A 27,974-nucleotide genomic window follows, 5' to 3' on the forward strand; every position below is an offset into this window, starting at 1 on the left:
AACGCACAAGCCCTTCCACCACGTCAAGGCTGCAGTCCATGGGAGGGTCTCCAATGGTTATAGAAGTAGATCCAATAATTCTTTCGATAATTTAAACGACGAAAAGATTTATTAAAATGCCTAAGGACTGATTCCGAACTGGTGATACAGGTATATTGCGAAACATTTTGAGGAAAATTTTGGATTCTGGTCAAAGGGCCATAAAATATACGTGCTAAGAACGTACAATAATTGGACGCCAATGCCGCGACGATTTTCAAGAAATCACCTTGGTTTGCAACGGAACCGGAGTGGGACCGAAATCCACGTCAATCAGCGTGAACAACACGACAGGAAGTTTCGCTAATTCAACTTAGTCTTATGACATTTTAAAGTATTAGGCTCTTTACCGTAGTCAATGTCGTGTCCTCTGTTTTAATTCATGTCCGGAGAATCGCTTGGGCTATAGAAGAACAAATAATAATCTTCATAACAACAAAAAGACGACTTCTTATTTATTGCGCGTACACTGATTTATATTAGTGGTCAATCAACTCCCGTGGCGATGTGTTAATTTCTTAAAAATGCAAACAAATTAAAAACCATCAATTAATAATCATACACACGTTTCAACATCAAACATTCGAACCAAATATCTAAAGAGCATGCATGATAATTATTTTAATAGGTGTTCAGTAATCGCCATATAGTGTACGGCCGCTCTATAAGGACCTATTAGTATTATTAGAGCCTCGAGCACGGTACTTCGATTTTAGCCTGCTTAGCTTTTCCGCTGTTTTTCGCGTGCCAACACTGCATTTGTTAACACGTCTCACGGTTATCAGCCCAGTAATTTGTTGAACCTGGCTCTTTTGCAGGTATCCACCTTGACTTCTATATTAATGAGAGCTACGTACAATTGGATGCACACCATGAATATGTTTTGACGATATCCAACTGCCAAGTGAGGGCACTAACTGTATCATTCTGTCTGTCTACAGGTATTTCACGCAAGGGGTTCCTCCCTCCTCCGGCCTGCCGTCGATTATTGTGGACGACTATTTAACAATCGAGTACTTTCGCATACTCTCTCGGTACTTTGCAGTTCTCAGGGCCTTTCCAGCAGTACTCTCTGTGACGAAAAGGCTTAAGATTAAGACATGTTTCGCAGGTTAGGCCTCGTTTAGAATATGCTGCTAGTTAAAGGGATCCCCATTAAGTTGGATTGATTGCTGAATGGGATCGCAGGCAGCGTAGAGGAGCTAGATTTCCAAAACGTTGTTATGATAAACTGAGTAGCGTATCAAAATTATTAGACGAGAGTGTAGAAATCACTCGCGAAGCGAAGGTTAAATTACAGATTATATCTCTTGCATAAATTGGAAGGATCTCTTTAGCAGTGATGCTGAAACTGTATTATTATCGCAATCGTACTACGGTAGGAGAGTTGTCAATAAAATTAGAGGAATTAAGTGCAGAAAAGATAGATTTAAGATTTCATTTTCCCTGAGAACGTTCAGGGATTAGAATAACGTTATCTGTATGCGCTAGGGTGGGGGGTAAATATTTTGCGTAAAAGTAGTCTGGTTGGTAATTACCACGTCCAACACCTTAGCGGTGGCTTACCGAGTACCATGCGTGAATGAATGAATTAAAAAATCATATTCCGCAGCTAAGCTATACCCAGCGGTCGGTTCAATAACCGCAACCAGCCAAGAGCAATCAATAAATTTAAGTATAGCACAAGGTAACAGAAACAGAGAAAAAAGCTTACAATTTTCCAATTTTTACTAATTGCAATTGTTTTATTCTGTTATTATGGAACGATCCCACCACATCACACCTGAAACTCTATTGTAAATAGCATAAGAATTTAAAAATGAGTAGATAGTATATCTCATTACACATAATAAATCAATAACAATCAATTAAATACAACTAATGAATACCGAGAAATTCGCCACGAGTCAACAGATTTATAATAGAAAGTTTTAAAGACTTACGTCTTCATCATACCGGCCATTCGAATTTTCTGCAATTTCCGCATTAACTCTTCGTACGTTCGAACGTGATACTACAGTCTTCAATTATTGATTATAAAATGTAATAATCAAGGAAATTATCAGCGAAACGATAAAATAGTAGACTTATCCACTAACACTCGAGGAAATCGGCCAACGTCACGATTCATGCCCTGCACTGCATAGTACTACTAATTCACTTTGCCTCCAAGATCAATTAAGCAAGCGGCGAAAAATCTAACTAATGCTACTATATCTACTATCGCCACTAATGCATCTATAGCTCCCTTTGACGGCTACGGAAGGCTGAAGCATCCCTTCTGTTAAGTGCATCAATTAGGATAATGACTGAGCTTAAACATCCGAGGTAAGGTCATAGAATCGACACTGCTCCACTTAAAATAAGTTTCAAGGCCGTAGACTGGCTTCCGATTCAACCGAGCTAACACATTTAAGTTCCGATGCCACTATTTTCCCGCGGAAAAGGTGGCAGAAACGAGTTTTGAAGGGCCACTGCCTCCAATCAGGCAGTAACGACCGATTGGTTCAACGACTTTCCCAGTTTTCCAAAATTTAATGCTCCATGAAGCGATACTCTATGCCACCATTATGTACTGCATGGCGCAGAATGAAAAAAACATGAATCTTGGTGAAAAGATGACATGACAGGATACACCTTGCATTGAAACGATCATAAATTAAATTTGTAGGAATGACAGAGACTATAGATATAGAAAACGAGCACCTTCGGCAGAAAACATGAAACGGACACAAAAACCGGCGAACAATGAAACTTGTCTCGTTGCATAATTAGCACATATGGAGAGGTACTTGAGCATGATTCGTAAGGGGCCGTCCCAATGGTTGGGCGGAGATCGTTTCGCCAAATGGGAACAAGCCAAGCAAGGCTGCCTCAACTTAAAAAAAATGCGTAAATAATATAAAATAATCAGTCACGATAATGAGATGGATAATTTCACCTCTAGAAGCACTTGTCAAACACCTCCATAAAATCATAACTGAAGAACTCATATTTTGCATTACTCTTAGTTCCCTCAATCAATCAGTAGGTTATCCGTTATCAGTAGGCTTTGTTCTCTCCATATATCAGTAGGTTACCCGTTCAGTTCGATTCGCTTCAAATGCTGAAATTAAGCACCAAATCTTTTTACCGAAAGCAAATAAAATACAATTCTATTGTTGAGGAGAGTTTTAAAACTTTTTTTTTTAATTTGGCCGTCTTTTTTTACGAATGGAAGGCTAAAACGCGATAAAAATGACAAAAGACCGCGAAAATGGACAAAGTCGAATATGGAGGGTATTGGGTCAAGAGGTGACCAAACATACACCATGGACGACCGTAAAGGAAGGGGGCACTCATTTCGACTCTGATACGTGGGAACAAAACTATCTACGTGATAAAACTAAGCATATTTTTGTGTAAGGCGCTCTCTTGAGATAAAAATGGAATCTGACGATGAATAATCCGAAGTTCGATTAGCCAGGTGCGACCGGTCATACATATCTGCTCATCGACTAACGTAAGAACTACGGAATTTTAAATTGCACGGAATATGGATGAACAACTTTTGGCAACTTCGGTAGAAACACCGCAAGAGAAAGGCGGCATAGAAACAAGCCCCGGGTGCAACTTGAACCAGCCAACGGGTTGTAGCGCTTATTCTACCACAGTAGGGTATCCAACTAACAAAAAATATTTACTGAGAATTACTGCTTTCTACAACACCACGGAAAACTTTAGGGACATCTTTTCTGATTGACCGATCTCACTTATTTATCGGATAATTTCATCAGTTACCGTATTTCAGATTCCAATTGACTTCTTGCTAAGGGTCAAAAGTAACATTTTTTTTCATTTTACCTGGGGAAGCTGGATATGTCATTTTTTCATTTTCCTCAACAACAGGCACCCAAGGAGGAAACTTAATTCGGTAAAATCCCTACATTACTCAATGTCTTCGGAATATATCTCACGACTTGAAAACGGGCAACAAATACAGTTAGAGAAACAAAAATAGAAATTTGTTTTAGATATTCCTTATTTCCGTGGAATAATATAATGAATAGAAATAGTATTTATCTATTACCTATTAGTGACTCTACCTTGGGGAATCCTGCAAGCTTTTATCCTCCAAAAAAAAGGAAGGCTGCAGACGGCAATGGGAATAAGGGAAGAACCTGTCGCACGCCAAAATCCAGTTATCTCCCGAAATAAGAGAATCTCTCGTATGAAGAAACCGGTACGTGAGAAAAATAATGAATACGACCAATTTAAGAATTAAATCTCAGTGAGTTAGCCTATGGGGTTCCAATTAAAATTCTGAAATGGGCATGCGCATAGAAGTGCTGAAGAATGACCACTTTCTGTACAGAATCTTATTAATTAACGATTAAATATGAACTCGATCAACCACGTAAGGAAACCCAGATATCTTTATCATAGTTTGAATATCTTACGTAGAAAAGCAAAGAAAAATGATGAAGTTATCAGGACGCACCCCGGGCAAATGAATGATACACGTTTACTTTTCCCAAGCGAGACGTGAACTATTTCACCAACATATAAAAGATTAGGAAATAATGAATTATCGTACTAAAGATGAATATTAAAATAAAATGGATAGATTGAGCCGTTTAAGAGAATCCTTGACTGATGAGGAGGTTCATATTTGACTGGCAATGAAAGAATACATTTAAAAGAGGGTGGAGGGAAACTACTTGGGTAAACATTGAGTTGATATTGTTAACTGAAGACTAAAATGGAATAATTAGAGAAGGGAAGAATTAATGAGGAATGCAAAGGATAAATTATCCACACGCAAGTAATGGATGATGTGGTAAGGAAATATGAAGAAGCGAAGAGATTAGCAGTTAAGGTGATAAATGGGCGGGCTGTTGTACAGCAGTAAAGAATTGATCAACTGTAATGAGCATTATATTTTATGTTAAAATTCCGAATGATTTGGGAAAAGCAAAAAGAGATATATTAACTAATATTATTGTCCATTATCATTTAGATTTTCATGTCCCAGTTTCTAAGAGAACGGTCCGCCGGAAATCTCGATAACGAGTCAAAACACTAGGGTGACAAGGGTGTTTCAGTTACACACACTTGCTTGTTGAGGATCATCGGTACTACTTGAGCCAAAGTAAACTTCCGCACCGACGTCACACGCTTACGATTTTCCTATTCAACGAAGTCTGACCAGAAACGCAAAGCATCCATCAACAGACGGCGTGGAATCTTTTTCTCAAGAAAAGAAAGAATGAATCGCCCTTTCCGCGAGGAAGGAAAGTGTCACACTCGCTCCCGCATACCGTAACGTTCAAAGGCAACGCGGAGGAAGGAAAAACCTTGAGCATCATAATCGATGAGTCACGGTGACGGCTAAGATACGAAATAAGGAAAACTCACTGCGGGTACTAGTGACGGCGTGGACGCGAGGGCAAAGCTCATGTGTTCGACGTCGGAAATATAAGCTATACAATTAGGCCTTTAATGCCGGGATGGTGTGTGGAATCACCCACATAAGCCATTTTTTTTACATAACCACCAGAGAGCCACGTGTAAAGAAGAGGTCTCGAGTTCCAGAACATTAAATTTTAATTGGATGGACTCTTTTAATAATGATTGAAAAGAGTAGATCAAAAAATGCTGCACACGACTAATCAGCCACATGAAACTAATGAGGTTACGAATCTTCAAAAAACTAATACCAGTGGAAGCTTTGAAAACGTAATACATATATTATCTGCTGCTTCAACAAACGGCTAAGTAAGGAAGTGTGACCTAAACTGTGAAAAAAGTGAGATAAAAAATACACCTGGATTAAATATACCGCTCGCTCGACCTAATAAAAAACACCCGTAAATTTCCTCTGGTGACCGCAAAACTTATCATCAAAGCACTAATCAAGTTTTCAACCAACAGGAAACTCATTCAAGGATCCAAATAAAATCAGCAAGTCATCCAATTAAAACGGAAAGAAGGCACAGCCTTACTGGGACGAGATAAACGGAAACAGTGAGTGTAGGCACAAAAATATAAGGAGTAAACAATTCATATTTATACGCTTTTTCACTTTTAAGAAAAGTAAAGGAAACGTCGAGAGCGCCAGAGGCTTATCGCTACACTCAGTGCAGAAGCACGCACCATCACCGAGTGACGAAACAATTGACGTCCCCAGTACCCTATCGCAAATTGTCAGCCGAAACGCTTCACTGAGTCAGTCACCTGATCACGTCACCCTCTCCGTTTCGCTCGGTGAGCTTATGACTACGGGGGGTTACTGTGAATAGGAGCTTTTCTTAATTCGCAGAGGGCTATAAAATTGCGGCAGCATTGCTTAAATAGGAGGTAGCTACGGTGGGACCAGCATGACAACCGATTCCAGTAAGAATTCCACTCTCAGTGACAAACAAGGTGTCCCACTGCTACTTCTCTGATTTAATATTTGCATTTTATTTATTAGAAAAGTTTCAAAAACGTACATAGTGCCAAGCACTATGCCTCCAAAAAATTTTCTACGTACGCTGTGATTCAAAACGATTGAAAAAATGGAAGAGTGGCAGAGAGAAACGGAAATCACACGGACACTATCAAGAGGGGTGGAATTAATTGGACATACGATGTGGTTCATACAGTTTACTGAAAGCCATAACATTAGAGAGCATACAGAGGATGGATGAACTTCAAAGGATAGCCAGAGATCAACTGCGAGAAGAGAGCGATTGAAGACGGCTGTTTAACAATACGTGAATCAATGAAAAAAATGACATGGAATTGGACGGCTTGGAGAGCTGCTAAAAACTATAACTTGGAATGATAACCTGCAGTGACTATGATAATTCGAAATTAACATTTTAACGATAGTCGATAAATTTGATACAAGCCGATTCACAACTGTCAAAAGCGGAAACTTTGTGCCATACAATAGCGATTTTTGTTCTACCTGGACTTTTGTAGGTAGTTTTAAGCCTTTTTGTTGGTTCCTGGGGCCCAAATATTAGCTTGAATATTTCGAAGGAAACTGCGGACCCCTTGGCGCCTTTCGTAAGAGTAGGCTAATGCCGACGCCGGGTTTCTCTCCACCCTTCATCCTTTCCTGTCCATCCCCTATGGCGCAAATGACCTCAGCTGTCGATCGCCTCCCCTAAAAACTACTACTACTACCAAACAGGAATGACGCGATTAAACGGCCAATGCATTCCTTGGTCAAACGTTTAAAAAATATTTCAAATTTCCGGAATCTTAGAACAAGATACACATGATAAGGGCATTCTTCGAGAGAAAGGGCATTGGTGGTAGACAAACATTCGAACTTTTTCACTTGCGGGTTTCACAAATTTTTAAAATATGGGTCACGTCTAGCGCTGTAGATGAAATCACGGATCTGTGTCAACTGGAGCTTGTAAAACTACTGAAAACATCTATTATCACAAAGTAGATTGAACATAGATTTATAAATCGGTTTGACATGAGCTCTTATTATTATTATTACATACATTTCGTTACAATTAGGCAAATAGTTCGGTGGCCACGGTCTAGTGATGCACCCTTTTGATGCATAAGAAGAGCATGAATGCAACAAAATACATTTAAAAACAATGAAACATAAAGATTCTCCAAATTCCCCCTACAGTACCTGTACCATCACACGTGGCCCAGGTTCACACCATACAAAGCAACGCATCGTCCTACATCACACTCCGTCCAAGATCACGCACCGTTAAGACATCACACACTTTTACGATCCTATCTCTCACGCCGTCCACATCACGTACATAAATATATTTGTTAGACGATTGGTTTTCGTGGCTTTATATATTCTGATGGCAAGTCAAACGATGTTATTATTACATATGCCTCGTACATCAACCACACGAAAGTGTTGCTCTGTGGCTTGACAATTTATTTCACTTTTAATTCACAATTGTTCTCTTGCATAAATTGAAAGGATCTAGCAGTGGCGCGATGATGCAGAAATGCATAAATAATGAATGCTCTTCAGCGATGACGTTGAAAATGTATCATTACCCCCATCGTACTACGGTAGGCGAGATCATATCAATAAAATTAGAGAGATTAAGTGTAGAACAAATAGATTTAAGATGCTATTTTTTCCACGAACGATAAGGGATCTTAATAACATTGTTCGACCGCAGTAAGGGTTAAAAATATTCGGGTCAAAATTAGTCTGGTGTGTATTCACCCCCTGCCACACACCCTGGCGTGTGGCTTTCAGGATACTACAAAATACAAAAAATACACAATTGATAGCAAATACCCATTTCTGATTTTTTTAAGCTTTCCAATTCTTATCCACTCCATTTAGAAGAAAATACAAATTTTATGCCAAGCGTCGAGGATACCCTTTCGGATACATAACAAACATGCTTAACAATAGACGAGAGTGCAAATGCACACCTCTTACATTAGTGATACCGCAAAAGTTTACGTCACCTAGCTTCCTCGGCAGTTAAATATAAGCACAGAATATCTAATAAACCTAAATAACATGGCTAACTATGATGTGTGTTGGATCGTAATAATCGATAACCGTTAAACCCGATACTTGACCGTAAGCGGATGAAGATTCTCCACTATCGGAATATTGCCGAAAGGATTTTACGCGAAAGCGGCGGAGTTAACTTTCCCTGCACATTTTATACGGTGCAAAGATCTCAGTGAGCCGTACGTATAGGGCGATTCCCATGCTCTATGGAAAAACAAACGGCCGACCACGGTAGGGTCATATTCGGGTTTTAATCAGTCTGCTGTGTATTCACCCCCTGCCGCACACCTTAGCGGTATCTTGCAGGGTAGTAAAATTGATAAAAAATACTAGTGTTTCGAAGGAGTACAGGAGGAACGAACATTTTCAAGGTCTTTCGTAAAAATATGAATCGAATTGCATTAGCAATTTATCACGTTCGAATCGAATATGCAAAGCTTTTCGCCATAGTGGAGAGGGACTGCCGCTCTTGATGGGTTTTACGAGCACAAACACTTCATGAAGTCTGACATCAGTTATTAGCCTTGCATGAAACGGGGAAAGGTCGACACACTATTAATGTTGCCTTGTGATTTAGCTTCACTGGAACCTAATGAATTTGTAGATGTCAAGTGGGGGTGGTTAGTTTTTATCCCTTCCAGTTTGCGGAAGATATGACAGCACGAGGCGATTTTGGGCAATGTGTGTAAGTGATAACATACACGGTAGGTAGAACACCATCTGTGAAAACGCTACCCGCGCGAAACCATTCGGGAAACGAGAGAAAACTTCTTCCCGAAGAAAACTCATGATTTTCAATGCAAATTTCTTTAAACGATTAAGAGAGAATCTGGGTACACGCCGTAACTCGCAATTTGTAACCTTTTCCCATATTTTCCCAAAATAATAATAGGCAGGATAGAATTATTTACGCGCAATGAAGGCGGATAAAAGCTGGCTGGAAATAAGGTGAAGACTAGATGGACATCTCCGTCGGAGTGGCAAATAATGAATTCAAATATGAAACATTCTGTTCAAAACGAATGTTGATGGTTCCAGATATGAAGCATACAGAAAATTAACCCAGGCCTAAAAAATAATAAAATAATATTTTTTATAGATACTCATGCCCTGCTATTTTCGATCGCACCGACTAATATGCCACTTTCCCGATTTTTCTTACAGGCATTTAGAAAGTGAGTCTGCACTTCGCACAAATTCTCTCGTCTTTTCTCTCGTCACAGGCGTCACCGCAGTCGTCCAGTTCATAGTTTTGGTTTTTGCTAGGACATGCGCGCTCGATGGACTCGAGGAAACAGGAACAGATCGGGCACTTTTCCCAATTTTTAAATAAACAATTATCCCCGATGTTTTACCGATTTCCCCGATCGACTGGGCACCCTGTTATAGAAATCACAAAAATTGAGCGACGAAATCCTCTTGACAATCCGGTTGAAACATGGTGCTTCGCTCGCCAGCTAAAATGCAAGTCACGGGAGTCGGACCCTGCGCCCAATATACACATGCTACAAGTATGTTGTCATGGTACGAGTCGATCAGAGTTAACGCTACGACGAGAATTCACCCGCAAAAGAATATTAAACCCAATTACTACTACAGAATGTATTTCGGACTGACCGCCGCCATGATACCAGGCTCGGCGATGGGCCAGGGAGGGAAGTTATATTTTGACGGAGATTTGAATAATAGGGAAATTATTGTTGCGAAAGGATTACATGAACGGCTGTAAAATAGGATTGAAATCCTATTTAGCCACTCACTTAGGGTATTAGGTCTGTTTCCACGCGACATGATATTTATGAGAAAGGCGTGAACATTTTACCTGGAAATACATAAGTTAGTAAATTCTGAGGCGAAACTTGATGGCATCGGTTTAGTAAGCACTTCGAGGCGAAATTACCTGTACCAAGGTCGTTCGTAAAGCATCTACCATAAAAAAGAATAGCGAGAGAAAATCCGATATAGTGAAAATTTAATCTCGTCACATCCACGAAGATGAAGTCTTCCTAATACGCGAATATATTAAGTTTCCATGATAAAATATTTATGTGGGGATAGATTATTATACTTCCTCCTAATGTAATAGTATTTCTGGTCAGTTACGTCGTAATATGAATTTCTAACACTTGGTGGTGGATGATGAATGTCATGAGAAGGATTTTATATCCAAAACCTGCAAACTGTAACTGCTAATTTACATTCGGAAATAACTCCCTTTTTTGAACGGATTTTCAGAGAGTTCTAATTACGACGCCAATGACAAAATCACACGCATATTGCCCTCCCGAGCAATTTACATGTAATTGTGTCTTTGCTGCTGGTTTTTCGGCGGAAAAAAACTTGAAGATGGTTCCATTCGTAGGCGGAAGTTTTTTCTAAGGCCCCTTTCGAAGATGAATTTTTAATAAAGACGTTGAAAATGACGTATTTCAGGGCAAACCTGACAATAGAAATTACCCAGAAATAATACTTAAAACTATCCATAAGAACATCAATGGATCGCAAACAAAAAAATATATTCTCTATCTATAAATAATGCCAAAAACCTCGCCTTAACTTCAGCTCTCAGGCCTATTTTTTACTTGCACGAGGGAATTCGCTTTTAGCCACGGTAAAATCTTACTTAGGGCATTCGTAATGTAAACGATAAATCAAAAGTATACGCTGTAAATTACACGTTATAGCTATCGAGCTTAGGATGAAAAAAGGATGGTACTTACATATTATAGTAGCTCGCACACGACCGCGTAGCGCCAGGGAGATAAAAACATCACACATCATCAAATAATATTTACACTAAAGTCACGCCTACGTTATCACGAATAAGCCTATCGTCGAACGTGAACACGCGAATGAACGTCTAAAGTCAATTAATTAGCGTATAGGAACTGGTACCTCTGAACATTTCAAACCTTTAGGCAAGTTGTCATTCACATTGACTAGGGCTGAACAGTCCATGAACTGCAACAGACTGTTTTTATTTTACCTACGCTACAGACATGCAAGGTGCATATACATGAATTTAAACTGCCGAGTAAAACCATGAACTATATAATAGAGGACCATTACGATTCTCCAGCCAATTCCATTCGTTTTGGCCGATAACCAATCCACTGACTGTGATTTGAGACGTTTCCAATTTGTACTCCATTCAGCGTCCAGTGTTTATTTTCGACAACCACCTATTTACAAAGGTCCACGCTTAATAAACGAATTGTATGCACAGGGAAGCGTTTGCAACGAGAGAATGCGCAACCCTCAAGATTTGCAAAATGAAGATAATACTCACAAGGCATACCTACCACAACTACGCCTACCTCGTGAAAGCTACTAAGCATATTAAATAGGCATATTAATTTTTCAGGCAAGTATTTTTTTCGCTGCCACTGAGAAGTTCATCTTTCAGTTTCAACTCAATTACTAAGTCTAAGTGCTGATGGGATCTCCATTAGCTCAAATTGGATTAATCGTACGACTTTTCACAGCTGAGCTGGAAAGCACGCTTCGGAAAGAAGAAGTTGGATACCCAACCTATGCTTTATCCAAATGATGAAGCTACTAGGTCGTAAAGTTAAAATCCGGACGTGCGTTTAGCCATCGTGACGTCAGTCGCAACTTCATTCACGTGATCCATAGGACGAGGTCGTTTAGCACGTACGGCGTTTAGGTCGTACAGGAACTTCACTGAAATTTGCATCATTACACAACACCCTGGATAGTCGCTGTATTTAAACTAGAGATAAGCCAGAGGGTGAAACAAACCCTGTTCCCTGGATCGGGAATAGGGTTTGTTTCACCACCCTAGGGTTTAGGGAATAGGGTTTGTTTGTTTGGGGGACAGTGCTGAGACAGAAATATAAAAAGACGAAATAGAGATGTAATTTGAAACAGTGGCAATGCCCATTTTCACACTGGAGTCTCATTTAAGCACAATAAAATCGAACATAAATAAAAAAGGAAGTCCAAAAATTGCGCATACAAAACATACAAGTTAAGTAGTCTATTGTTACTTTTATTCTCCATTTCTGTAGAACAAGCATTTGGAATATCTGGACGTCATTACCGACTTGACTTCCACGAGAAAAACTCTGTTTAGAGCATCGGCCCGGCAAGTCGAAAGATCCGGTGTTCACGTCCCGGTCAAGGAAATATTTTTGCGCTTGTGATCTGCTCGATTCCGCCTTCCTCACCTATCCTGTGTTCGTCCTTTAAATGTGTTCCTATCCTTTATCCTTAAATATATTTCTTATGTGAATGAATATTTGTTCGCCATATTTCGGGTTTTCGTGTTTGACTGTATGTATAACATATATACCTGTATATATATATATATATATATATATATATATATAAATATATGTATATACATAAATATATATATACATATATATATACATATATATATATATATATATATATATATAAATATATGTATATACATAAATATATATATACATATATATATACATATATATATATATATATATATATAAATAAATGAGGAAGTACTTGGTATGGTGGGCGAAGAGAGGGGTTTGTTGGGAGAAATCCTATGGAGGCAGGAAAAGTGGATGAAGTATATATATATATATATATATATATATATATATATATATATATATATATATATATATATATATATATAAATAAATAAATGAGGAAGTACTTGGTATGGTGGGCGAAGAGAGGGGTTTGTTGGGAGAAATCCTATGGAGGCAGGAAAAGTGGATGAAGGGGGTGTTGACCGGCAGTGGGATGTTGAAGACTGTAATTGAGGGGAGAATGTTAGGCAAGCGAGGAAAGGGAAGGAACAGGATAGGGATGTTGGACGGGATGAAGGGAGGAAGAAAGTACTCAGAGCTGAAGAGGGACTTGATGTAGAGTGGGATGTTGTGTTTTGCTGGGGTCATAAATTATTTAATTAGTAATACACAAGTGTGCGAGTAAACTGATTCATATAATGTACATCGTGAAAACTACAGACAAATGCACCAGGGCCTCATAGTGAAATACACCCACCTACGCATACCGGAGGATTAGTCAAAATAAGGCCAATAACCAAGGTTAGATGAGATATTAGCAACATATTAGGCTACTTAGGATGAAAAAAGGAAATTATATTTTCCCTCTAGCTCGGTTAATCGATGGATAATATAATTAAAATGACTCTAGTATACTATTAATTAATCAGGGTGGCAAGCGAAAACGTAATTTCCTTAATTGCCACACTTCAAAAATCGTCACAAAAGAAAAAAGATACGTAGATTTACTGGGTTCACCAGGTATTACCCATAGTAATATTGGTAAAAACTAGGTTTCATTTATACGACGCAAGTATCGATTTTTAAATGCTCCATTTGCCGTGTTACTTGAGAATGGTAAGCCTTGCTTGAAGGTCACTCCTAAGTGTTTTTGCAGAAATAACAAAAGGAACTGAAGACGTTATCTCTCAGAAAAAGTAAACGCCTTGCAAAATTATTACTTGTATACCCCAGTTTGAAACAAATATGAAAATAACGGTAAAATAAGGTTACCGGAAATTAACATGAATTTTCACGCAGATAAACGATGCTCGCCAAGTACCGGTCGAATAACCATTCTCATCTTAAAAATTGTCACTTTTTATTTTTTCTTTGTTCGCATTGGAAAATATTATTTGAAACACATTTAAACTTAATATTTTCTATGCTTTGAAAGGAATCTTGCCTTTCTCCGTAAAATACTCCCACTTTTTCCTGACTTCTCCGGTAGCGGCGATCCCGACTTCCGACGGATTTCCCTGTCGCTGGCCATCTCACGCAGCGGTGCTCAGGCACTACTCCAATCACTCTCCCCTATAACTGCTGCCCGGATTCGCCAGTCCTATGCATAGCTGTCGACTACTAACCCACAGTCAGAGTTGCTAATGGGTCCAAAAAATATTGAGAGAATATCGCCAATATATACATGGTGAAGCGGAAGACACGTTTCCATCTCAGATTCTAACCCGTTACTTCAATAATTTACTGGCGACTGGGTTGTCTTCCCAATTCTCCTGGCGATGACGAGAGAAATAAACGGCAGTATTCTACGAGTAATCTCTTGATTTATATGGCCTATGTATGGACATGCATTGTGTGATGTGAATTAAATAGCTTATGCCCAAGAATGTGCAGAAATAAAGAAACAAGATGCGAGAAAGTTTATGAAATCAAAGAGATCTCTTTTCTCGATTCCACCTCTACTGTCATTCCACTCCTCTCTCTTACTCAGTTTTTTTAGTAATTAGACCATACGTTAAAACCCCATTGAGCTTCTTGCGACAGTTTCCAACTAAATGCCATTTAACTCGTGATAAATATCTATTACGCTTGTTTCCACTTCGATAACGGTTGGGAGTCGAGAACAATAGACGGATGACAAGAGACACGGCATGTACCTTCGCAAATCCTGAAACAGACTAGGGCGATGGAATGTCTGCACATAAAGGATAATATTCCAGGGCGAAGAGCAAAGCTTTAGGACATGGTGGTGTACTTCTCTTTAGAACCATCTCAAACTACACTACGATGAATTAAAATCACTCGGTAAATTTCTTCACAACATGACCTCAACCGAACATGGCTTCAAGAACGTATACCATTACCTAAGTATCAAGAAACACTGTCAAAATCATGGCCAGTTGAATTAATATGGAGTATTTTTAACCGAGAGATTTTATTTTATCGTAATGAATGCTAAACATTCCCACAAAGTAACGCCTCATTCCATTTCTTAAACATCTTACCTTGCAAGCATTACCTTATTACCTTACCCATTATGGTGAGTGCGGTTCGGTAACCGGTCTTTAATGTAATTTATTATTTTTGAATAAATTGGATTAAAAGCTTGAATGGGGCGATAAAGTTTAACCAAATAGGATGAACAATGTTTTCATCGCGTCAAACAACTTCTTTAGACAAAATTATTATCTCTTTATTTTTAAAAGCTTTATCATCCAAATCGTTTGGAATGATAACTCCCAGGAGATGACGTGGTAGGCAAGTGAGTAGAGCGGTCGCTACTAACCAGAGGATGGGTGATGGCCTCAGGGCGATTAAGGGCTAAAATCTCAAGCACAACGGTTCTCTGAATACAGGACGAGAACGTGAATAAAACCGCAGCTCCGCACGCGGAAAGGAATTAGGTCCCTATGTTGAAGGTGCAAATTTCACACAGAGTACAAAGGGAAATACAACAAAGCGCACAACGTGCGAGACGGTTACTTGACGGCGGACAACTAGTAGGAACTGAAGGACTGCGTAATCGCCAGAACTTGACACGCTAAACAGTTAATCGCTTGGGAGTACCGAAAACCTTGGACTAATGAATGGCATATAATATTAAACACAAGGTTTCTTCAGCTGCGACAATACGCCAGAATAACAGTCCGCTGAAACAATAGAAATGACGCCACCAATGTAGATTAAAAATAATCACGATCCAAAATCACTTAATGTTGAAGCGTCAATGATTTCGAATTTTATTACGCAGGGCCGTTTACATGGGGACGAAATTTTGATGGGGTAAATTCTTCCTTTAGAAGACGCGCTAGAGAATTCTGAATGAGGGATAGCGCCGAAACGCCTTTTTTTTATCATTTATTATTGTTACGTACTTCGGGAGGGAAATTTTAATATTCCTGGTTTTCAAGAATGCCACGTGAGTGGTAAACAAACTAATCACTTTTAAAAGCATGCGGCTGGGACTTCATGATGGACGCGTACAATCTTTGTAATGTTTTCGAACCATAATTAATTCATATTGTTTGTTAGAGGATGTAAACGCCATGAGGAACAAAGCCTTTCGAGGAGCGGCCGCCGACTCCAGGATGATGAAATGGAGGAGGGGAAAAGGGCATTCCAACTTCTACCGGTTTCCGGTTTCTGTTCTACAACATATCCCTTCCTCTCACTCTATTCTTATATACTTTCTGTCGTTTTATTATCTTCGACGCCATACGACAGCTACGTAAGTGAAGAGCCTAGGAGCATCGGTTCCGTATTTCCAGAGTCACAAGGTCGACCAGTTCGAACGAATGAAACCTCGCGAATCGACGCCCTTACGGATCCCACACTATAGCCCACACTTCCTCAAAAGCAGAAGCGAATCCTTCAACCACCTTTGCTGAACCAAAAAATTTTGCCGAGTCACCGTGAGATATTTTCGCGAACTCTTGTCAGATTGCGACGAAGCGCTTCGGAGTACACGTTTCGGTCGGAATGTAACCTTAAGTGTTCAACGCGCTTCTGTATTCGAGACGAAAAGTCATTCACGCTGGGTTTGAGTATACCGAAGGAAACAAATAAATAGGATGTAAGAAGGATTAAGGGCTATCCTGGTGTTTAATGTGAGTGAAGTCTCCCGCAGGCAGTTGAAAAACCTAGCCGGGTGGAAGATCTCCCAACATTTCACTCAAAAAAGAATATACGTATTGCACTCGCACTGGTCTAACTATCCGGAAGAGCAAATGAATGAAAGAAAACCAGATGTGACGTAAATGTGAATCCGTACGCACAACGTTACACAAGTTTCGTTGTGTGAATGGCATTTCGGTAAATTTGTTTTCATAGTCAAGTCTCGACGAAAGATTCAATTGACATATAGTATTCACAGAGAGCTGAAGTCCATTAAATTTGATTAAAGGTTCGAGTTTGCAGTCGAGAATAAACCATATTTGTAAATCCCTGCAGAGGAATGAGGGTTTTCGCACCAGCGGTTCGCACAAAAAGGGAGCAAACTAACAAATGAGAGATGAAATGTTTTCAAATTAGCATCGATGTAGAACTAATTAACGTACCGAACGGTAAAATAAATAAATAGTTTTTTATGTCCTTCGATATATACTATTAAAAGTCATGGATGTTACCTTTGCCCTTGGTGACATCTTATGAAAGTTAATCGTGTCTAAAAATATGTCTAAAAGACCGTTTTCTGTTCAAACTGAAGGTTTCACAAGGGCTGATGTTGCTTATTCTCGGAGGATAAAATATATACAAGCTAAAATATATCGTACATAGAAGAAAGCGCAGTGCCTTCAGTTTCCTGAATGATGTTTTCATTTCTCGCCTGCCGCAGTCTTACATCTACGTTAGCATCAGTAAAAGAGAAAGTTGTGGGAATAACTACGAAGATATTTAATCCTTAAATATTGACCTCGGAGAAGGCCAACGAGGTTGGGAAAGTGTTAAGTCACGCAGTCACTTTTGCTGGTGGTGTGGGGGTGACACAGCAAAATTATGATCCTTTCTCCCATGAAAACTACTCTGAATCGAATTTTCGAACTTCGTCCCACTGCAGGCCTCATAAAACGTCGGTTGTAGGAGAGGATAAGTATATTATAAAAAAACCCGTATGGAATAAAGGATGTTCCAGGAGGAAGAATTGCTGGCTTCGACTTACCTGCATGGCCTCTTTAACATAGGCTGGCATTGTGAATGACATCTCCCCGAAGTCCGAGGTGATAGACTCCACATTGGGGTTGGATCGAAAGCACCGGCGGTGCTCCACCTCTCCCGTAGCGGCGTCGCCTCTTCCACCCCTCCCCCCTGCACAGTCGTCCTCCGTCTTTCTGGCCACACCACCGCCACCCCCTTGGTCGGGGCCGGAAGTGCTAGCTTGCAGGGATCCATCATCCCCGTGGTCCATTGCCCACCCAACAATTGAAAAATGGACCGCTTTTCCGCGGCGAGCAGAGACCACAACTCACGGCCCAAGCATGAGAATGCGAGACTTAGGTTCAGGAATCGGGGAGAAGCCGTTTTCAAAAGGGGACCGGCGTAGGTTTCAAAGCAGTTTCTATTGGGCCCTGTTGGATTTCGATCGATGCAAGATATTTGCTCGATGATCACACACGACTGCCCATCATCAAAAAACACTGCAGGAACTAAAATAGAGATCTTCTGTACGACGTGGCTGATTGCTTCTCTAAAGATTATACATTGTACTTGGCCCCCCTGTTGCCCCGAAACTCATCGCGGAAAATTGAAAACATTGCGGTTATTTCAAATATGCTCATGTATTTAAGCAGACCTAACCTGTAAGTTGGTCTACCCTAATATTCATCAGGATGGCTTTCTATTATGCCATTCAGTGAAAAACTTAAAACATGATCAGAAACACACCTGTCATTTACGAACTCGTATGAGGATTCCTTAATACCGCTCCATGTTTTCAGAGAGTTTCACCTGGAAGGAGAAAATGATAATTGTAAGATATTAAAAAATAAAATACATCCAGGCGCGATTCATTTCACTTTAACTGATGCTTTTTGAAAGTGGCCTCTAAAAGTAAAATAATACACCAATTATAAACGGATTTGCCTTGGCGAAAACCACAAAAGAACGGGGAATAAGTCTAAGGCTCTTTTGGCATTGAGAATGGAAGACACCAAATGAGTCTACCAAATTAACATACTACTTACACCGGACGTTACTCGTCCACATTATTCAATTGAAATCCTGGAATCGGATCGAGTAAAAAATACACCCTTCAGATGAGCAAGATAACGGTCACGTTCTTTATCATCACATGCGAAAAATATGTCCATAGTCAGCTGCGACTTATTTATAATGTTTCACGGTGTTCCAATTGATAAAGTGCGAAATTATTTTGGGGCAAGCCATAACAATTGTTATGTATTATGAAAAAACCTACATGGTGAAAATTACACTTTATAGAAGTAAACATAAAGCCACACCTATTCTGTTATTTATGACAAGTCTATGAAAACTATTAAAGTGGGCAAAAGACAAACATTGGATTCAACATGAAATGATATATATCCTAACTTCACTAACAAGGGCAAGGAATGTATATAACCAAAACAAAAATACTGTGAACTTACTTTCAGTACTATCATACATTTGAGAATTAAATACCACTGCAGTAAACAATATGAACCAGAGTCCAAAACTGGTGCTCCAAAAAAATAACTTCTTCTAATATTATCATGAATAGTTCGCAAGCACTGTCAATTAACCTAATTATAACATGCGGTGCAAAGACTTGCTAATCAACAAATAATGAAAAAAGCAGACCAATTTTAAAAAAGATTCATAACATGTGAATACCTTTTTTCGCCCTCTTGAATACTGGCTGAACTGGTTGAATTACTTCCGCAGAAGATGCATATTACAATACTAAACTTCCTAAACAACATTAACAACCCAGCTGACACATCCAACAGCAACGCATAGCAATGTGTATCTGGAAACAATTGACTAATGATAACGCCGACGGTTTTAAAATATAAAAAAAGAATAAAGATAGTATGCATGTTAATCACATTGGCAGAGAAGTTTTTCACTGGAAATACTCTCTATCAATATAAAATTTATGGTAATTTTTCTTATAAATTATTTTATCAAAATTAGCGAATGGCATTTAGTGCCCTCTTTTAAGCTTAAGTTGAACTACAACAAAGCGGGAAAGTTCATTTAATTTGTATGACACATTAGAGGAAGTATTTTTCTACTGAACTAATGCTTATTTCAAGTGCCTGCGTGAGGGAATAAAAGGAATAAAGCTGCATCTTAAATTTACCATACTCTCAAAATATTCGTAAATACAAACAGAATTTTTTACCAAGACCGGCTGTTGTTTCAGGATGAAAATTTCATTTCTTAAATTGAGTAGGCAGGATAGTCAAAGTATATGATTGCTAAATAAAATTTTGTGATTTTATATCTATTCTTCAACTATTTTTTAATCTCCCACCATCTATGGGTCAAGTTAAACTCTCCATGGTTCAATGCCATTTGCCCAGTACTTTAAAGTGCTTTATGTTCGTGGAGTTCAATTCCCATTTCAATTCCATCTCATTTTTTCAAAGATTGAAAATTTCTTAAATGTGAACATGCCTCTCGTGGATGTGTGTTTAATTGAGACACAAATTAACACTTCTCAAACATGTTTCTTCACTCATCATTCACTAAATATTTTGACATAGTTTTGTTTCTTCATGACTTTCATATGCCACTCTATAAGTTAAACTGACAACCATCTCTGGTATGGCTGTAGCATTTTCTATGTAGGCTATTTGTTCACCAAAAAACCACAATATTCAATGCAGAGGATGGCTTGAAAGGAGAGAATACAGCTCATATGTTGCAAAGTAAAATGGCATGAGGAATTCACACTTTCGGTTTGGAGGGGTGAGTTCTTTTCCTTATGCCATTTGTGGTTACCTTGAAAGATATGACGCATACCAGCCTAAAAAATCTTAAAGTCTGAGTAAACCCAAGGAGACCCGCAAACATGAAAATGGATCATCTCAGGACCCCTTCTTATATGCTAATGCTCACACAATTGGACTACCAAACCCATTGATGTTTACAACTTACTGCTTATTGAATTTTTAGAACTTTGCATCTCCCACAATGATAAATATTTTATGAATCAGTCAATTCATACATTTTTCCCTCCCTAGGACCTCTATCATTGAATCAAACAACTGACCAGAAAATAATAGTACTTTCTCAAAGTAACTACAGGAAGTTACTCTAATCCTATCATGTATAAAACAGAAAAATCCTTGTAATCAATCTGAAGATTTTTTCAATAGGTGATGGTAGGGCTCCACTAATACTGAGCCAAACAGCTAGCGATTTTTATACATCAAGGTAAGGAGACAAATTCCTTCTTCATGATGCCTGTCATTCCCCAGGATGTTCTGAAACCAGAAAATTCACGCAATTTAGGTGAAAGGTGCCCAGAGGCATCATTTGGAATCGTACCCACACCATCCAGTCAGTGGTCCATCACTCTATCCACTGGACTAGTCCTTTCATTTATTTATAATGAATCGGTTCCATAAAGTTACGCCAGAAACCATTAATTATATTAAGTGAAGGCAATTAAGTATTTGGTCAGATTCACCTAAATATAAGAGGCAAAATAATGCCATGTTTCCAAAAAGATCACCAAGATTAATTTTGTAAAAATGAAAAGTGTACCTCAAAAGAGGTTAACTATTCCAACTCACAAGTACTCACAGTTAAACTGAAATTCTCAACCTGCAATTAGCATTTTTGATGCAAATACTATTTGCTGCAGAACTCCGCTAGCCTCTTCATTATTTCATGAATTCCTTTCTTACAGGAGGCATATTTCAATATTTGTCTGATATAATTCATAACTGGCCTTCCAATCAAATTACTACTATTATTGTTTTCTAGAACCCCTTGGCTTCTTTAAGGACAAAGATGAGCTCTAAAGAAAGTCAATTCATTTGTTTTCTCTTGGGTAAGTACACAGAACAATGCATATGCTATCCTATCTTTTTTTGAAAGTAACAGTTTTATGGCTTTAGGATATATTTTGGAAATTTTAATGAATACCCAATATGAATATTATCAGGCTATTGCACTTATAAAAATGAAAAAGATGTACATATTTTTCCCAAGCTTCATCGACCGTTGAAATTTATCTAGGGATTTATCAGTTTTCGTTGGAATTGATTTCCAGCAGCACAACAACTAGGAAGATACATGCATAATATACTATTTTATTCGTTTGCCTACCATTAGAAAATGGTAAATAATTATTGGTATCTGATTGAAAATTGCTGAAGCTTCTGATTGGTACTAGGACATATATGGGTAGGGATAGGACCATTATGGACAATCCCTCACATTCTGAAGCTTCCCCTTTATCCCCTCTTCAGCATAAATGAAGTATAAAATAACTCTTAAGATGTTTCTAGCAATACCGATGGCCTTATACACCAATAGCAGGTTTGGAGAAGTTACATAATTGTAAAAGTTGGCAAAGTTAAAATGTAATGTGAGAAAATTAATTTCAGTTGATTTACATCAGATTTAATTTGTAAGTAAAAACTCAAGCAAACAAACTAGTCAATTCCTCAAAGAAAATATGAATCATTAAATATACTGGCAAACAATTACATATATTTCTCCAAATAGGGTAAAAGTACCTTGAAGTTGAAATCTTCTCATTCCCTCAGTTTGGTACTTACCAGCTTACTCTTTTTCTTATGAAGTTTTAGTTTTGCCTGACGAATTAACTATTAATGTGCCAACTTTTATTCTTATAAAATAAAAATTTTACATTGAAAAGTTGCCTGAGAAGTAAATTAACTCTATAAGTTACTCAAAAAGCCAACTTGGTAACTTCACATATGAATAAGCATTGCTTTCCGAGTCAAATGTACAATATAAACAACAAATCTGAATAACACTATATAAATGGGTATACAGCCACATAGTAAAACAGAAGTATGATTTAGTTTCAGGCAATTTACAAGAGCTCCTGAGAAGAGACAGACAAATTCATTCAGAAACCAATGAATAAGTTCTAATTTCATGAATAATAGTTCTTACCATAGTTTTCTGCTGAATAGTCTGACAGCCATATGGAATCACCATAATTGGCATCCCCAAGTATCTACACCTCTGTATGCAAAGTCAGCTCAAAGTGTCCAGAACGCAGTAAGTTAGCCACAAATGTTGTTTTTTTCTGATTATTCCAGGAAATTTCTGTTGATGAAGAGTTGATGTTCAGCCAATCCCATGGCAAAGATGTGGCTAGATATCAATTGTTACCAGTGGAATCCTAAAGAGGGAAAGTAAGTGCCTAGGATTTATCCTCCTGTATTAATTTTGAAAGAATATTTTTGTATTCAAGTCCTTACATTATTATTTCATTTGCTTGTATTTACAAAATTGTTACACTGTAACTGTTGGATGTATTATGGAGTTGTTTTTGTTCTTTGCTAATTTTTTCTTTCAAAGAACAAAAATTCTCTACTAAAAAGCATGTGGAATGGAATGACAAAGAAATAAAAAGAAAGGGGAAACTAAGTATTTTAATGATTTACAACTACAGCGCTGGTGACTAAGTTATGATCTGATAAAGGAGCTGAAATAGATGAACTTCCAGGTCAATATAAGGAGAGAGAGAAATTCTTGGTTTTTAGGCCAACAGCAATGTAAATATCTATAGGTTGACTCCCTATTTTCCATTACATTTCTTCCAAAATAATATAACGATTACTTTTAGATGAGAATGTGTAACTGTTTTCGGGGACTGTCCATTTAATTAAAAATGAAAGTAAAATAAAATAGTCAAAATATTATTACAAACAGAAAATCATTTCAATTAGTAGTATATATTATTAAGAAGTAGGTGCCATCATAAACAAACAATATAAAACAGGTACACAGACCATAATTTGTTTTCCAACATACTAAGAATTATCTAAGCAGGTGCTTACCTGGTATAGAAAATGGAAAAGTTTTTGGTTGGTAGACACCTACATACAACTCAGAAATAGTGTAATTATCCCCAAATTAATGTGCTGGATATATTCTACTTGCTAGTTGCAACATCCAAAGTAATGCTAAAAAAGCTCAAAAATGAAATATTAATGAATGTAACACATAAGCACATATATATGTTTCTTATCCCAAGAAATGAAGAGGCTCCATTCCATGCAAAATGTATTAGCTCAAAGTCAAAGTGTCCAATGCCATAGGAACTTTCTCTGGGAACCTCTAGGCTGATTTTTCTGCCAAGCATTGGCCATTCCCTTTATTCTTGTCTTGGGTCTCAAATGTTCAGTGACAGGTGACTCATCCAATTCCCCCAAAGCCCCTTTAAACTACAGGCAGATGATCAACTATCTACATCTCTAAAGCAGTTTTGCCTCACAGGAAAATAAAAAAGAGAGCAAAATAGTGATCATTACCAACTAAAATTAATTTGTGAGAAAAATATACACAGCTTTAATGTACATAAGAGTTTAATAAATACCTCTAAAATGCCTAAATACCTACCTAACAAGCCAAAGTTGAATGAATTTTTGGTACCATAAAATAATTAGGTAATTGGTCAAGTTATAATATATAAGTAATAGATCATGTCTCTTTTAGCTGCTTTTGAACATCTCTCTTTCCTATTATATTAATGATGCCAGAGCAGACGCTTCCTGAAATTGTATGGCCCCTGTTCACCCCTTCTACGTAATTTTCCATGCACATAGATTCCATATGAAACCCACCAAAGGATATGCACAATTGATTTAGATGAATCCCTTTTTGTTTGGAATCAAGAACCAGTGGTGAAAATAAGGTAGAATGGAAGTGTTAATTTTAGAAAATATAATGAAATTCTCTTTCCTGGGGAAGGAACTACTTTTATATGCATGTATGGAGTTTTTCTATGCATATAGTCCTTCTCAATAGGAAAAGAGGTGTCCCGAGAGACATGCAATTATGTCTATTAAGTACTCTTTTGGTAACAAAATGGATTTAATGTGGCGCCTACATGATAAGGTTGATTGGTAGAAGGACTTGGTAGAATGACTTGAATGTAGATTCTTGTAAAAATGTTTCCCTAAATTTCCCTTTTGTATCATTTAAGTGTTATGAAGGATGTTTTACTCTCAGATATTATTTGAAATTTTTGCCTTATTGAAATATGTAGAGGTTATTCATTTGGACTAAGTATCTATTCGCAAATATTGGCTGCACTAAAAAGTGTGAAATATGGAATTTTTAATTACTGATCGGTAATAAATGATTGGCGATGGTTCCAAGTTGCTGATAACAAACAACAGACCTTATCTTTTATGGCTGACTCTAAAGGACAATCCAGACCGGGAGTACTATATACAGCCAAGTACTTGCAAATTCTTTGCTCCCCATCACATACTCTTTAATAAGTTAATACAGGTGCTGAGGGGCTTAAGATGGTTCAGTAGCTAATGTAATGGCTTCCCATGGTAAAGGCCAGGGTTCAAATTCCAGAGGTTCCACGATTTTTCACTGTTATCCCAATCCCTACTTGAGGTGCTTTGTGGAGAGCACTTCAAATGCCATCCATCAGATGGAAAGTCAACTGTGGATATCCTGGCACCGTTATCATGTTTATCTGATACCAGATTTCTCTCCATTTCTCCTCCATTCCTCGACATTCTACCCCACCCAAGTACTCACCTAACCCCAATGGTAAAAAAAGACATTAGCAGTGGGTTACTTCACCTAATTTCTAATACTAGAGATGGAGAAATTTTAATTAATTCCAAAATTGCTTGGATTGAGAGCTTACCTACAGAAAAGAATAATTTTATGAGGATTAAGATCAAATCTGAAAAATACATCCAAGGGGCTAGCTCTTTGGAAAATTTTCTTGATGTCTTTTCATTTTAGGTAGGGACTTAAATAATTGCTATTTTTGATTATTGCTTATGAGGATTTTTCATGTAAATGAATTGAGCATCAAATTTCTACACTATTGAGGAGCTTATTCTTGGGGTTAGCAAAAACATTGAATCCTCACTGTATCAATTCCATTTGACCCTAGTGTCTCCTTTGCCACTTTTCTAAATAAGCATTTAAAATGCCTGAAGTAATACAGCTTGAGTTCCACGCCTATTTTCAGGAACCTTCCTGCAAGATGCAAAGGATTCATCCTGTAAGTCAATAATTTATAATCTCTAACAACTGAGTCTACAAGCTTTATAAAATTCATCATTTACTTTTGATCAGCCCTCTAAATTGTAAGAATGTTTGCATATTTCTGCCATTTATTTTTTCAATCTATCATTGTAATGTTTTACTTTTGGAAGATTTTGGTCCACTGGTACCCTGGTCCACTAACCTGTAAAAAAAATCTTATTCAACCTCATATCATTCGTTTTTCCAATGAGTATTTTGTGATGGAATTCGAGATTAGAAAACTGTGTTGCACAAGATTTTCCTGGACCATATACAATTTAGCTTTTACTGTGGATTGAAATTGGGCAATTAAATGTACTGTTTCATCATCTTCCGTATTTCAATCCTAAGTTGGTTCAATGCAGCCATCCATTCTACCTTATTTAATGTCAATTCCCTCAATCCTTGATACCTTCTCTGCTTTAAATCCTTCTTTATTTGACCTAGGTCTCTTAGTCTTCCTGGTGGAATCTTCCCTCTATTATATTCCTAATAAATCCATTGTGCCTCAATGTGTGTCCAATCCATCTATTTCATCTTTGCAGCAGAGTTCTCTGTATGGTCTTATCCTCTTCTGCTCTTCTATATATTTCCTTGTTCATTACTTTGTCTCTCCATTTAATCTTCAGCATTCTCCTCCAGCACCACCTCGTTGCTCCACTTTTCTAATGTTCCAAGTCTAGGAACCATAGAGCACCATGCTCCACATGAAAGTCTTGACGAATTCCTTCCTTGTTTCCAGCCTTAGGTTCTTTGAACATAGTAATTGTCTCTTCTTCATGAATGCGTTCTTAGCTTGGGCTATTCTTCGCTTGATGTCAGCCAAACTTCTTCCAACCCATTTTATGCTCCTGCCTGGATAGATGACGGATTCCACTTGCTCTAGTTTCACCCCTTGAATGGTGACATCTGCATTCAGCTTCTCTCTTCCACACACAAGGATTTTGTTTTTCTTCTTGTTGATGTTCATATTATATTCCCCCAGTTATTGATCCATAGCACTTAAAGTTGCTTGCAGGTCCTCTTGCATTTCCACCGCTACTGTGATGCCATCTGCAAACAGGAGCATATTGATTTCTTCTCCATTTACCTTGACTCCTTTGATAACCAATTCTTGTGTTTCTTTTATTGCCTTTTCCAAGTATACGTTGAATATTGCTGGGGAGAGGTTGCATCCTTGTCTTAATCCTTTGTTTCTCTTGGCTCCTATTTTTCTTCCATTTTTCATTTGCATTGTTGTAACCTGATTCTTGTAGAGGCTATGGATAATTCTTCCATTTGACATTGTTGAAGGCCTTCTCCAAGTTCAAGAATGCCATATATAATGGCTTATTTACATGTATAATTTTTTGGTCTGAACTCTCAAGCTGAGAATTTCCTCTTTGGGTCCTCAGTTTTTCCTGAGTCCAATTGGTTTTCTGAGATGTTTCCTTCTATCATTCCTTCTATTCCTTGGCTAATTATCTGAGTAAGGATTTTCAATTCTTGAGTCACCAGGCTAAATGTTCTATGTTCTTCCCATTTATCTGTTTTTGGTTTCTTCAATATTGCAATCATTATAATTTTCTCAAATTCTTCTGGTATCTATCAGCTGTTGTAGCTATCTTTGATTATTCCATAGAGGGTATCCTTTGCTTTGACTGCTAGGGCCTTGATTATTTCTCCATTTATTTTGTCAACTCCTGGTGCTTTGTTGTTTCTCAGGTCTGTCACAGCTCAGTCGAATTTGCTTCTTAATATCAGTGGACCCTGATCATCTTTACCTATCATCTTTAATTAAGCCATCTTCTAGTGGTTTGGGAGCTTGTTAGAGTATTTCAATGTATTCCTTCCTTGTATTTTTGTAACTCTTGAATATCAAGTCTCAACACCAAGAAAGGAATATGGATCTTATTGCAATAATGTGTTAATTATGTACATTTACACCAGAGATCTCAGACTATTATCAGTATAGTTATTGC

At 37.9% G+C, this 27,974-nt stretch overlaps 1 protein-coding gene across 1 annotated transcript in view; it reads right to left on the reverse strand.

Moving 5' to 3' along the window:
* The window catches only part of Keap1 (kelch like ECH associated protein 1), a 34,563-nt gene extending 14,829 nt beyond the window's left edge, over positions 1 to 19,734 (reverse strand). The window contains exons 1-2 of the mRNA XM_071587435.1: positions 19,627 to 19,734; positions 17,957 to 18,741 (exon numbers count right to left, since the gene is read on the reverse strand). Of these exons, the coding sequence (XP_071443536.1) occupies positions 17,957 to 18,202 (246 nt within the window). The 5' untranslated portion in view covers positions 18,203 to 18,741; positions 19,627 to 19,734. The remainder of the gene's footprint in view (positions 1 to 17,956; positions 18,742 to 19,626) is intronic.
* Positions 19,735 to 27,974: the final 8,240 nt, after the last annotated feature.

The sequence above is a fragment of the Hetaerina americana genome, unplaced genomic scaffold, assembly GCF_022747635.1.
Source record: "Hetaerina americana unplaced genomic scaffold, ioHetAmer1.1.p SCAF_3, whole genome shotgun sequence".
Lineage (NCBI taxonomy): Eukaryota > Metazoa > Arthropoda > Insecta > Odonata > Calopterygidae > Hetaerina > Hetaerina americana.